General features: G+C 30.7%; 4 protein-coding genes across 4 annotated transcripts; 3 read left to right on the forward strand and 1 right to left on the reverse strand.

The window, feature by feature from the left end:
- Positions 1–1,342: 1,342 nt before the first annotated feature.
- On the forward strand, positions 1,343–2,820 carry LOC127278494 (pinin-like). The gene is made up of 3 exons (XM_051300228.1): positions 1,343–1,381; positions 1,461–1,691; positions 2,197–2,820. The coding sequence occupies exons 1-3, from the start codon at positions 1,343–1,345 to the stop codon at positions 2,818–2,820; spliced, it is 894 nt and encodes a 297-aa protein (XP_051156185.1).
- Positions 2,821–4,059: 1,239 nt separating this feature from the next.
- On the forward strand, positions 4,060–5,186 carry LOC127278515 (uncharacterized). The gene is made up of 4 exons (XM_051300251.1): positions 4,060–4,196; positions 4,277–4,529; positions 4,615–4,779; positions 4,864–5,186. The coding sequence occupies exons 2-4, from the start codon at positions 4,290–4,292 to the stop codon at positions 4,942–4,944; spliced, it is 486 nt and encodes a 161-aa protein (XP_051156208.1). The 5' UTR covers positions 4,060–4,196; positions 4,277–4,289; the 3' UTR covers positions 4,945–5,186.
- A 1,820-nt stretch (positions 5,187–7,006) lies between these two features.
- Positions 7,007–8,233, reverse strand: LOC127278495 (uncharacterized). The gene is made up of 3 exons (XM_051300229.1): positions 7,672–8,233; positions 7,387–7,557; positions 7,007–7,140 (listed from the first exon to the last, which is right to left on the reverse strand). Exons 1-3 carry the CDS (start codon positions 8,231–8,233, stop codon positions 7,007–7,009), a joined length of 867 nt encoding a protein of 288 aa, XP_051156186.1.
- Positions 8,234–11,347: 3,114 nt separating this feature from the next.
- Positions 11,348–12,271, forward strand: LOC127278496 (uncharacterized). Its single transcript, XM_051300230.1, has 3 exons — positions 11,348–11,642; positions 11,730–12,062; positions 12,129–12,271. Exons 1-3 carry the CDS (start codon positions 11,348–11,350, stop codon positions 12,269–12,271), a joined length of 771 nt encoding a protein of 256 aa, XP_051156187.1.
- The last annotated feature ends 891 nt before the right edge of the window (positions 12,272–13,162 follow it).

Below are 13,162 nucleotides of genomic sequence, written 5' to 3' on the forward strand. Positions count from 1 at the left end.
ATCAAAAAAATTTAATAGTTTAAGGGGAGGCACCGATGAAATTTTAACTCATCGAAATCATTGTTGTTTAGGGTCGTTAATTCTTTTTCTGGTAATATTAAGTATCTAAAATTATAATATAATGTAAAAAATTTTTAAAAAATAAAAATTTAGTAGTATAGCAACACGGGTTCTAGCGCAGTTACCGACCGAGGTCGGTAAAGTAGGAATCTGTTTTACCGACATTTTTTACCTGCGTTGCAATGTGGTGTAGTTCTAATTTTCACCGCTAGATGGCGCCACTTTATTTTGGCGGCCAATTTAAACTGGCTTGCAATGTGGTAATTTTTTTTTCTCACACATTTTTTTACCTGCGTTGCAATGTGGTGTAGTTCTAATTTTCACCGCTAGATGGCGCCACTTTATTTTGGCGGCCAATTTAAACTGGCTTGCAATGTGGTAATTTTTTTTTCTCACACATTTTTACCTGCGTTGCAATACTGTGTTCTTCTTTACCGATCGTTTTAATTCTCGTTGCCACCGCTAGATGGCGCCACTTTTTTTTGGCGGCCAATTTAAAATTGCTTCGAATTTGGTAATTTTTTTCTCAACCATTTTTACCTGCCTTGCAATATTGTGTTCTTTTATACCGGCCGTCTTAATTCTCATTGTCACCGGTATATGGCACCACTTTATTTTGGCAGCCAATTTAAAATTGCTTGGAATTTGTATAATTTTTATTACCGGTGAAATTAAAGTGCCTTGGCATAGGGGATTTTTAAATTCCCCACCAAATTTAACGATAAAATTATTACCAGCGTCACTATTAGAAGGGGCCACTTTATTTTCGCGGCCAATTCAAAATGGCTTGGCGTTTTGTAATTTTAAAAATAATAATTTAAAGTTCCTTGGCATAGGGGATTTTTAAATTTCCCTCCAAATTATTACTGGCTGCCACGGTTAGATGACACCACTTATTTTCACAGTCAATTTGAAATGGATCGGCGTTAAGTAATTTTTTAAAACAACTTAAAGTCCTTAGGCATGGTGGTACTAGGTAATAATAATAATAATGTGTTTTAATTATTTTTATCTAATTAGTATTAGTATATAATTATAGTATATTAAACAATAATAATTTTTCATATAATAATCATAAGCTATTTATATTAAATGTTAAATATAAATGTTAAATATAAATGTTTGTATCGATTTTATTTAAAAACACGCTGATTGGCTATTTCTAATAGAGAAAATAAGAGCAGCCAATCAGAAGTTAGACAGCTGCTGAAAGCATCCTTAATTCATAAACCTTGGTTTTACTGTAGTATACTAACCTTCTCTACTCTGGCCGTGAATGCAAATGGCCGCTATTGATGAAAAACAGCTGGATATAACGATGGTAAGTGTAAAATTAATGTACATAAATATGTTATGTTTATATATATATTGTTATAAGAAAAAGAACAAATATTTTCTAGGTTGATGAACAAAGAAAAGGATGCGATTGCGAGAGTTGTCGTTTTTTCCGAACGACAGATCCGTTTTATTTAAGGTCGTATGCACCAGGTCCACCGAAGGAAAGCGTTTATTGTTCCTGTGAAGCATGTCAACTAGTTTATCCAAATGATCCTCGATTAAAAAAAAAGCAAAGAACAAGAACAACAATAACACTGCCTGTGCCACATTTTTCTTTGACTTCAATTCCAAAGGTAAACGATTTTTAAAAATATTTTTTTATTTACATATTAATCTAAATAAATATTTTTGTGACTATTTTTTCACAAGTCAAATGCAAAAATAATTAGCTTCTATAAGGGAGAGTTGGGTAACCATGGCCATGGGGTAGCCGTGGCCACACACGGTAATTAATAAATTATTATTATTATTATTATATTTACGATAATAGTAAATTGTTTTTTTTTATTTGAGATGTTCTCATAATGTAAATTTAAAATTATTTGAACAAATGGTCACCCTAAAAGAGTAAAAAACCTTGTCTAAAAATTTTGCCTTCAAAACAAGTCAATTTACTAAAGTTGCGCTGACTTATTTATCCATTATTTTTATATTTTATATATTATATTATTTTTATATAATAACCTGAAAACGTTAAGATGACGGGGCTACCCGACTCTGCCCTATATAAGAAAATAAGAATAAAACTTTCCATGATTTACACACACTTAAATTAATGAAATTAATTGATATTTCTAGTGTCAGCAGAAAGACGAATCCGTTGTCAAGGTTGACCTTGCGGAACGAGTACGAAAGGTACAATTAAAATTAAATATTTTAAAAGAGAGAAGACAACAAGAAACAAAAAAACGGTGCAAAGTATCTAGATGGGATATTTTGCCCTCTACAAACCTCATTGCAATCCAGCCACCAATAAACAGTGAAGAAGCAGATCTACCATTGCAGGCAGCATCTATTCCAACTGAAAGTGCTAAAATTCCAAATCAAAACTTGAGTTTTTCCGAAGAAGATTCATTTGAGGAGTCGGAACCGGAAGAGAACCCAGAGAATTTTGCAAACGTCGACTCAGATGCACCCTCTGAGGTAAATGAAAATATCGAGGCCGTGAACGAGGAAGATAAAGATGATGATGATGATAATCAGAAAAAAATCCCATTTTCATCGTCAAGCTCATCTTCTACATCAGGCTCCTCTTCATCATCAGGATCATCTTCATCATCAGGCTCATCATCATCGTCAGGCTCATCATCATCGTCAGGCTCAACTTCAGATTCATCTTTATCGACAGGCTCAACTTTAAGCAATAAAAAAAGAAGGAAAAAAATGGACAAGAGGTCATGTAAAAAGTCCAGAAAAAGTTAATCTATTAGATGTTACTGTCATCGCCTTCATTTTTTTTTTTTTGTATAAAGTTTTTTTTTATCTTGTATGAAATTCTCTTTTATTTTGTGTGAAGTTTTTTTTTGTATGGCCTTTTGTTTTCTTTTCAAATGTGTTTATTTTATTTTTTTATATATAATTTGTGTTTAATTTTTTATCTTGTGTGAAATTTTCTTTTATTTTGTGTGAAGTTTTTTTCTTTTCTTTTTTTTTGTATGGCCTTTATTTTTTTTCTAATGTGTGTTTATTTTATTTTTTATAATTTGTGTTTATTTTTTATATCTTGTGGGAAATTTTCTTTTATTTTGTGTGAAGTTTTTTTTTGTATGGCCTTTTGTTTTTTCAAATGTGTGTTTATTTTATTTTTATAATTTGTGTTTATTTTTTTGTTTTTATCTTGTGTGAAATTTTCTTTTATTTTGTGTGAAGTTTTTTTTGTATGGCCTTTATTTTTTTTCTAATTTGTGTTTATTTTATTTTTATAATTTGTGTTTATTTTTTTTTATCTTGTGTGAAATTTTCTTTTATTTTGTGTGAAGTTTTTTTTGTATGGCCTTTATTTTTTTCTAATTTGTGTTTATTTTATTTTTTATAATTTGTGTTTATTTTTTAAAAAGTTTTGCAAGTATTGCTAAAAATAAAAAATATTTCTTGCACGAAGTGAATTTATTTGGTTTTTTTTATATTGTATGTGTTTATTGTCTTGAAAAAAAATTTCTTGACTTTTAATAAAAAAAATTTTTTTTTTTCAGTGAAAAATTACTTGAAGCGTTCTATTTTATAGTTTTGTGAAGAACTTTTTTGTTTTTTTTGTGATATACTTTTTTTGATTTTATTCTATAAAAATTACATTTTTTAAAAAAATTAACGTACATCTTAGTGTTTTACGAGAACTTCATATAATTAAATGTTTTCCATATACTTTTTTTAGTTTTAATTTTGTAAAAATTCTTATATAATACGAATTGCATTAAATTAAATTAAAAGAAAAAGTAAATTAGGTAAAATAATTTTCAAACACATCTAAGGTGAGTACAAATAATTTTTGCTATATCAAATTATCCTGAAATAACTAAAATTAAATGAAATTCACAAAATTGTTCTAGTAAAAGTAAGTGTAACCTAACTTACTTAAAATTGAATTTGATTTAAATAAAATATTTAATTTATGTCGTATTTTAAAACATCGCGCCAATGAGTGTTAGTTCTTCAGTTTGCCGCGGAGGGTGTTGGATGTCATGTGACTGTAGTGGGGAGCGTTGAAGAGGCATAAAAGTTAGCGCACGAGCTCGAAGAGTCATTATTTCTTTTTCAGTTGCAGCAACATCAGAAGCAGCAGTAGAAACTGTAGTAGAACGGTACATTTTATTTTCAGTTTCCTTTCTCTTTCTTATCTAGGCGCTTTTTCAAACATGTTTTTTTTTTTTTTTTTTTGCAGTTTCAAAGTAAAAATGTCAAATTTCTTACCAAACTCTAATCAACTCTGTAGCGGGGAAGAGGACATAGAATATGTTATATTTGATGAATATTATTATAATTCTTATGAGGATTCGGATGAGAACTCCGATGATAATGAGGTTGAAATATATGATAGTCAGGGTTCAACCATCATTCTTAGCAGCGATGATGAAGACACAAATGATAATAATAATGATATTAATATATTTGATATTAACTTTGGTGAAGAAGAGGTATTTTTTTCTTTTTTTTAATAGATTAAATTATAATTATTCTTTTCTTATAAAAAAAAAAAATTTTATGGCTTTTCTTTTATAGTTGTCAGAATTATTAGAATGCGTCCCTGACATTGATCAAATGTTGAATGCATACAACATGTTCGAATCTTTGCCTGATATTAATCAAATATTGGATGAATACGGCATGATTCTACCAGAGAGTCCGAACAGTGACGTATTAGAAATTAATATTAGTGAAGATGAGGTAAACTTCTTGGAATAAAACATGACTATTAACATACTTTTTATAAAATTGTTTTACTAAAAACTTATAATTTTTTTTTTATAGATGTCGGAATTACATGAATTAATTCCTCCAGAAACACCACCCACTCTAAGCGATGACACATCCTGCAAATCTTCACCTTAACGTCATGACAATTCTGATTAAAATACTTATTAAAAAAAAAAAAATTTAATAATTAAATATTTTTTTATACAAAATAAAATCATTAAATATTTTTTTAAAATATTACCTCATGCTAGTCACATTCAAATGATGCGTGCGCATGTTGTGAGAGGGGGAAAGAGAAAGTGGGGGTAAAGAGAAAGTGGGGACTTGGTGATTTAAACCGGTGTGCAAAGAAAGGCAGCTCATTTATGTTTCAGCATTCCGGGACTATTTGCAACATTAAAACAGTAAGTATGGATTCCTTCTTTCAGCTTATTTTTCTGTTACAGATTTCTCCTTTTAATTTTCTGTTTCAGTTCTATTTTTATGTTTCAGGTTTTTTCTTAAATTTTTTTTTTGTTTCAGTTCCCTTTGATTTTTTTTCAGTTACAAGTTTTTCTTTTTATTCTCTTTCAGCTTATTTTTCTGTTACAGATTTCTCCTTTTAATTTTCTGTTTCAGTTCTATTTTTATGTTTCAGGTTTTTTCTTAAATTTTTTTTTTGTTTCAGGTTTCCTTTGATTTTTTTTCAGTTACAAGTTTTTCTTTTTATTCTCTTTCAGCTTATTTTTCTGTTACAGATTTCTCCTTTCAATTTTCTGTTTCAGTTCTATCTTTATGTTTCAGGTTTATTCTTAAATTTTTTTTTGTTTCAGGTTTTTGTTTTAGCTTTGTTGAACTTGAAACATAAAAATGTTTCAAGTTTCTTTTTTTCAGTTTCCTTTTTATGTTTCAGGTTTCTTCTTTTAATTTTATGTTTCAGTTCTATGTTTTTTTTAAAAATGTTTCAGAATATTTTCTATTTTTCTGTTACAGATCTTTTTTTAACAAAAAAAAATATGGATTTAGAAAAAGTCAATGCAGTTGGACGATTGGAGGGTTTTCTGCCAACAAAGCCGCTATCGGAATTAGTGACAAATGGCCGATACTTTGTGACAAAAATCAAAAAGGTGCAGACGAAATACGGACCCAGAATCATCGTAGAACTCGACGCAGACTTTATCACATATCTTCCAACCAGATTCGCTAAACATTTCGAAGATGATGAGCCTAACACTTTAAAAATGATGCAAGAAGCTGCAGCCCTAAAGAACCTACAATTGAAGTACCTTGGAGGACCATACAACATCGTTGAATTTAAATTATTAAAGTGAAAAAAAAAGAAAAAAATTAATTTAAGAAATAAAAGTTATGTTAAAACAAAAATGTATACATATAAAATAACTGTTAAAAATAAAAAAAAAATTTAATTGTAAATTGGTTTTAAAATTATTTTCTTCACCCTATATAAGTTTATTTTCATTAAACATTAACATTAAAGGTTTTAAAAATTAACGAACAAAGTATTAAATTGAAATTATTAATATTTTATTTGAAAAAACATATTAAACTATTTACAAAAAAAAGATTCACAATTTTCGTAAAAACATTTTAAACTAGTAGAATCAACTTCATCAAAGCCTTTTGTAGCAGCACTTACATATTTGTTTGGAGGATCCAAAAACCAGTCGCGAAGAATTTTAACATTTCTGACAGCACAATTTTCAGTATAAAGAGTATGATGCGTACATATTGTTAACAAATCAGTCTTAAGTTTTTTTAAAGAAGGACATTCGAAATCTTCTAAATTTTGTACATTCAACACATATTTCTCTAACCATGTTTTCTTTTCTAATCCTTTAACGTAAATTACGCTAGCGCCTTGAAGTATTTCTCGTAGAATAGGACGAAGTTCATCATATGAGACATCTCCAGCTGCCCAATGGATTCCATGGTAGTTGTGTGTTAACCAGCGATTTTCACTTTTATAGCGTCCTGGCAATGAATTCCACGTACAAGGTGATTCAAATAGGTAGACAAGTGGTTGAGCATCTGGTTGAAGAGGAAGTATTGCCAACTCTTTGAAAATAAAATCGTTGTAGGGTCTTTTAAATCCTTGGACGTCTACAATGAACTCCATGTTGAACCAGAAATGAATTTTTTGGCTGAAAACTACTGCATTTATACTCAATCATACTCCCTCCACTTTATCCCCTCTCCTCTACAGCAGCTTCTTGACGACGCCGCTGATTGGTTTATATTGTACAACGCGGTCATGAATAATGAGGCAATATGCAGTGGTCTCAGCCGGCATATTATTTCCTGATTCAAATTCTAAACGTACATCTACTGATGCTTGTTTAAGAAACTCATTTTGTTTTGAACAATCAATAACAATTAGAGGAAATAGTTGTTTAAAAATAGCCCTTGTTAAAATAGGTTCTGAGTCTTTTCCATAGTAAGAACTTTGAAAATTAGCATACATTTCATAAAGCAGAGCATACTGATTTTGATCAAAGTTTAGATTTAAATTTCCATAAGGGTAATATTGTGAATTTAAAAATAGTTTAACATTTGTAATGTTACAATGATCAAAATGACAGGCATATTTTTTTCGTTTATCTTTTCTTGCTGTTTGAAATCCTACAATTACATATCGTGGTTTCTCCAATTGTGTTGATGTTTTTATTTGCCATAGGACTTTTGAACTTGTTGGAAGTAACGGATACTCGTACATTTCCCATGATCGAAAACTTATTGAAATTAAAGGATCTTTTTCAATAAATTTCAATAATTTTATTTTATTATTATCAGCTGGTAAAACGTATGGTACCATCCATTCTAGTTTATTGATGAAAATTTTAAATTCTTCATCAGCTCCTTGACCTGTTTGAATTATAGCATTAGTGTCATTACGTGCTCTTGTTAAAATAAGTTCATGTTTAGCGTTCATAACAATTTTCTTATAATCCTCAGCAAAACCAAAAATCATGCCAAGTGGTATTGTAATATCAAAGTATCCATTTTCTAAAGAAATTCTTGCATCAGCTGTAATTTTTGAAAACCCTGCATTTTCAATTAGATTTAATTGAGGTGGAGTCAGAGATACTAAATTTTTCATAATAGTTGTATGTCCAACGTATTTGCATCGATCAATCTCGATACCATTTAATTCATAGCGAATTTCATCAAATAAAAAACATATTGCATTGCTACTTAAGTGCACGTTTTCTGTAACAGCAATACCATCATTTTTAGTCAATTTCCCAAATATGTGCAATGAACTTTTACTCGGTAGAATACATAAATCTTGATGTTGAACTGCAATTCGAATTTCATCACTATTGTTAAAAGAGGATGAAGCATACGGTTGATGAGCATGAATTTCATAATGAGCTATGGACTCATCAAAATTCACTGCTGCTGGAATGTTGAGAATTTCGTCCATTTTTGTTGCAACAACACCCAAAAAATATATAAATTATTTGTCTTGGCGTTTTCCTTGAGGTATAACTTTTAGACCTAGTTTTTTCAGGAACAGGTGATTCTGAGGTGTTAACACCTTGTGAGACAAATTTAAACTGATTTGTCTTTGGCATGTTGGCTGACTTTTATAGTTTCCACCAACTTTTTGATTATATACAATTCCCATTACATTGACTTTATGTGCAATCGGGTAGTTATAGTTTCTCCTCGAAAATTAATCAAATCACCGTCCTGATCGACAATGCGGAGTTGAATATTATGTATTGTCTTGACAACAATCGGAAGGTAAATGACGTGTGCTGGCACTTCCACAATCTTATATCCTGGTGGAACGCTAGGGAAGAATTCATGGATAGTGTGGGCTTTTTGATTATTTATATATGCTCCAGATGTAATACTACACTCAACTCTGACTGAATTTACCTTGAGAATGGCTACAGGTAAATCAGAGATGTGCGTTTGATTAGGTGATAATTTCCGGGGTGTAAATCCTAATAATTTACCAATTGAATCTTTATGTTTAAAATCAATTGGTAAATTTGATTCAACTAAACTGCGCAATGTATTGTTATTAGGTTTTATACTAATAACAGTTCCAAGTTTCACTGAATTTTTTATACATGTTTCAATATCTGTGATTTCATAACTCCCAGTTGGTATATCAATTATATGATTACCAATGTAAAATTTATTGTTACCTTGATCAATATTGGGAATAGAATTAAAAGTCAGTAATTCAACAAGACCGAGGACATAATTTTTATTTGGATTAAGTTCTATTGGTGGGAAATATTCAGATTCAAGAACTGAACTGTTTCCACTTAGTGTTAAAGTAAACGAATCACTCATGATGCTGTCAGTTTATATACTAAAAGATTACAAAAGTTACACGTTCTTATATACACTAAAGCTGCTCTTAACATTAAGTTGTTCATATACTAAAAGATTACAAAGTTACACGTTCTTATATAGACTAAAGCTGCTCTTAACATTAAGTTGTTTACATAAAAATTTTAAACATAAATGTCCACACACATAAGTATCATAATTCTGATATCTTTCATGATTATATTTTATTAAGCTACCATCACCCAAGTATATGATTAGATCTGTTGGTGGAGGAAGGTTGCCAAAACTATCAAAATACATTATTTCGTTATTACATTTTTTATATGCCACCCAATGTGTTCCTGGGCCTTCTTTGTTATCTAAGTTAATAATTCCTGACTCATATCGATAAGGTCCTTTTAAAGATAGTTCATTTCGCATGAAAACTCCACGAAAATGTGGTATTTTCATAGTTTTAGCATATTTCAACAGATCAAAATCAGTTAGAGGACGGTGAGGTAGCTTCAATACAAGTTTTTTTTCTTCCTTTATGTTGGTTTCTTCTTCTTTTTTAATCCTTTCCCCTGAATGTATGGTTTAATATGAAGACCAAGTCCTTGTCGGTAGGGTTTGAGATGTAATCCTTTTCCAAGCGATATTGCTTCCATTACTTTATTATGTCGTTGAGCTTCAACAAGTTGTTCCTTGGCAGTTTTAGCCTTATTTACAGCTTTCACTATACCTGAAGCTCCACCAGCAAGAGCTCCTAAAGCACTAAGTCCAGCAAAAATTGGAACTAGTGGTAAAATACCACCAACTTTAGAAGGTACAGGTAGAATTCGCGGTGACAAAATTTTTGATTTACCACCAGCATTCTTTATTGCTTCTTTTGCACCAATCAGAGCAGCTTGAATTGATTCTCCAGAATTATGATCGGGTAGCATACTTTTTCTAGCAGCATCAACAACTCTTCTTAATGCTAGTCGCTTTTTCTTACACATGGTTTTCCTTTTTTTCTTCCTAATTAAAGACTTTTTCTTTCTTTTCATTCCCATACCTAACGTTGATTTAGCTTTCATCGTTCCAGATATCGCTAAAGCTGCTGCCTTTTCACTGATACTAGAATCCTTAGCTGTAACACGTTGCCACGCCTTTTCAGCTAGCTCTTGGTCTGCAACGTTTCTTGCTTCAATGTTTTCTCTATTTTGTGAATATGCAATGTCATGTGCTTTACATGCAGCGTCTAATGGGTTAACACCTTTATCACCACGTGCCAATCTTTTTGTCAACTTTGTACCGGGTCCACAGAATTGGTATCCAGGTAAATGTAATTCAAAAGGTAAACTATTGATAATACGGTTAACTAATCCTCTACCACGACAAAGATGTTTTTTATCACTTCGATGTAAAATCATTCTACACTCTATGAAGTTTGATATGCAACTGACTGTAAGACTATAAAAGCCGAGTATTTATAGTTTACAGAGCAGTTACTGTCAAGATGCAGTTCACGAAACAACCTGTAGCACTCCCAATCACAAGTATTGACGTTGAAAGTAGTGAGAAAAAAATTCAACGTCATGGTAGCTTGTTTTCAGATAGCATCCGAGCTGTCTTTTGTGGTCCCTCAAATTGTGGTAAAACAAACGCTCTTCTCTCTTTAATTATACATCCAAATGGTTTAAGTTTTGAAAATATTTATCTATACTCTAAATCTCTGCAGCAGCCAAAATATCAATTTTTGAAAAATGTAATTCATGACGTGGATGGAATTGAATACTTTCCATTTAGTGAGCATGAAGAAGTAGTATCTCCAAAAGATGCTAAACCAAACTCAATATTCATCTTTGATGATATTGCTTGTGAAAAGCAAGACAATGTTAGAGCTTTCTTTTGTATGGGTAGACATGTAAATGTTGACAGTTTCTACTTGTGTCAAACATATGCTCGTATTCCAAAACATCTAGTCCGAGATAATGTAAATTTACTGGTGCTTTTTAGACAAGATGAAAAAAATTTAAAACATGTCTACGAAGATCATGTAAATACAGACATGTCTTATACTCAATTTCGTGATTTATGTTCAGAATGTTGGAAATCTGATAAATATGGATTTGTCGTTATTGATAAAGATAGGAATTTTAATGAGGGAAGATATAGAAAGGGATTTGATTGCTTTATTACACTATAAATATAAGGACTTTATTTCATTTTAAATTAGTATAGTTTATGTTATCAAGACGAAAACATGTATCGAAAAGAGCAAGAAACATTGCGTCAAATAGCAAAAGCAAGCGACGCTATTAGACGAAAACATCGCTTACTTAAAATGGGTAAAGAGGCTGCAGAGACATTGTTAAAAGAAACTCTGCAACCAATAGTTACACCTCTTCAAAAGTTGGCAAATGTAACTGAAACTCCTTTCAAAAATGTTAAAATTGAAAAATTCAAGAAAGATATTAATGATTTCTCTTTTTCAACTGCTGTTGACGATGATGAAGAATTTGATAAAACTTTACTAAATTCAACTTTTCTTGATAAGAGTAATAACTTTGAAAAAGAAGAAGATTATGAAAAAATTACAAATAAATTTATTTTTATGTTAGATAAAAATAGAAAACTGTTTTTAGATACGGTTTATGGAGTACGTAAACTTGCCAACGGTTCTTTTATGATTGGTGATACACCTATTGAATTTGAAGGTTCACATATTAAGCTTGTTGGAAAGAAAAATTATTTAAAAACTGCTGGGTTACTCGAACTATTATTTAAACAAAAACCAAAAGAAGCTTTAATAAGTTCAGATGATTTTTTAAATTACAAAGAAATTCTCATTGCTACGAATGCACATCGAAAAAATTATAGTCCAAGTGAATCTGTCAACATAAGTAGAACTTCCAAGTACACTGATGTTATTGCAAAACTTATCAAAAGTACACCAAAGAAAAGTGGTGGTGGTGGTGGTTCTTTAAAGAAGCATAAAAATATATTACCACAATTTATGATTGCAAAAAGACAATTTAATCCAGACTACATCTATTGGGATGATCCAAATGAACTCGTTGACCGTTTACGACTACTCATAGGATCACAGCAAGCTGGTAATCCAAGTCATAATAATGAGATTATGTCAATTATCGAAGAACTTCGTGAAGCTCGAATTATATATTAAGAGAGAGCATAAAGAAGAAGTGCTTAGTATTACAATGAGCATTGATGTGTTCGGACATTCTTTAACACGACGTGTTGCCTCTGCAAGTCGTGGACTGCCTGGACCTTCTGGTATTGGATTTAAAGTTACTCCAAGTGGAGATTACAATATTGAAGGCAAAAGACTTTGTAACGTTCAAGATGCTGAAGAGCTGCATGATGCAGTAAATTTACGACTTGTACAACAAATTATCCGAAACGAGATAAAAACTATCTTTCAAATTATATCTTCATTAAGATCAGCCATTGATGATTTGAATATTTTAGTACAAGTTGTTGAAGATAGAGTTAACGAAAAACTAAAACAAATTAAATTACAACAAAATATTATTATCAAGGAAACTACATTTATTCCAAATGATGAATGATAAAAAGTTAACAGTTGTAACTGAACTGCATAAACAAGCGAGAAGGAATTATCCTCGTCGTAAAGTTCAAATGCGTGGCATAGATGAAACCTGGCAAGCAGATTTGGTAGAAATGATACCTTACTCCTATTCCAATAAAGGTTTCAAATACATGCTCACAGTAATAGACATATTTTCCAAATATGCCTGGGCTGTACCTGTAAAAAGTAAAAATGGAAAAGATATTTCTTCAGCCATGAAATTAATATTAAAAGAAGGTCGTATTCCAAAAAATTTACACACTGATAGAGGCAAGGAATTTTATAACTCTGAATTTCAGAGTTTAATGCAAGAATTCAATATTAATCTCTATTCGACTTATAGTAATTTAAAAGCATCAATTGTTGAAAGGTTTAACCGCACTCTAAAAAATATGATGTGGCCTGAATTCAACTTACAAGGCAATTACAAATGGTTTAATCTTTTACCAATTCTCATATCAAAGT

This window comes from Leptopilina boulardi, unplaced genomic scaffold, assembly GCF_019393585.1.
Source record: "Leptopilina boulardi isolate dan_hultmark-lab unplaced genomic scaffold, ZJU_Lbou_2.1 LbouV2_204, whole genome shotgun sequence".
NCBI lineage: Eukaryota > Metazoa > Arthropoda > Insecta > Hymenoptera > Figitidae > Leptopilina > Leptopilina boulardi.

Coding starts and splice junctions, on each gene's coding strand:
- LOC127278496 (XM_051300230.1), top strand. CDS start 11,348: ATGTATCGAAAAGAGCAAGAAACATTGCGTCAAATAGCAAAAGCAAGC. Junction 11,643..11,729: donor TTCAACTTTTCTTGATAAGA/GTAATAACTTTG, acceptor AACTGTTTTTAG/ATACGGTTTATGGAGTACGT. Junction 12,063..12,128: donor GAAAAGTGGTGGTGGTGGTG/GTTCTTTAAAGA, acceptor AATTTAATCCAG/ACTACATCTATTGGGATGAT.
- LOC127278494 (XM_051300228.1), top strand. CDS start 1,343: ATGGCCGCTATTGATGAAAAACAGCTGGATATAACGATG. Junction 1,382..1,460: donor AACAGCTGGATATAACGATG/GTAAGTGTAAAA, acceptor AATATTTTCTAG/GTTGATGAACAAAGAAAAGG. Junction 1,692..2,196: donor CTTTGACTTCAATTCCAAAG/GTAAACGATTTT, acceptor TGATATTTCTAG/TGTCAGCAGAAAGACGAATC.
- LOC127278515 (XM_051300251.1), top strand. CDS start 4,290: ATGTCAAATTTCTTACCAAACTCTAATCAACTCTGTAGCGGGGAAGAG. Junction 4,530..4,614: donor TTAACTTTGGTGAAGAAGAG/GTATTTTTTTCT, acceptor TTTCTTTTATAG/TTGTCAGAATTATTAGAATG. Junction 4,780..4,863: donor TTAATATTAGTGAAGATGAG/GTAAACTTCTTG, acceptor TTTTTTTTATAG/ATGTCGGAATTACATGAATT.
- LOC127278495 (XM_051300229.1), bottom strand. CDS start 8,233: ATGGACGAAATTCTCAACATTCCAGCAGCAGTGAATTTTGATGAGTCC. Junction 7,558..7,671: donor TAATGCTATAATTCAAACAG/GTCAAGGAGCTG, acceptor TTATTGAAAAAG/ATCCTTTAATTTCAATAAGT. Junction 7,141..7,386: donor TAAACGAAAAAAATATGCCT/GTCATTTTGATC, acceptor TTCTTAAACAAG/CATCAGTAGATGTACGTTTA.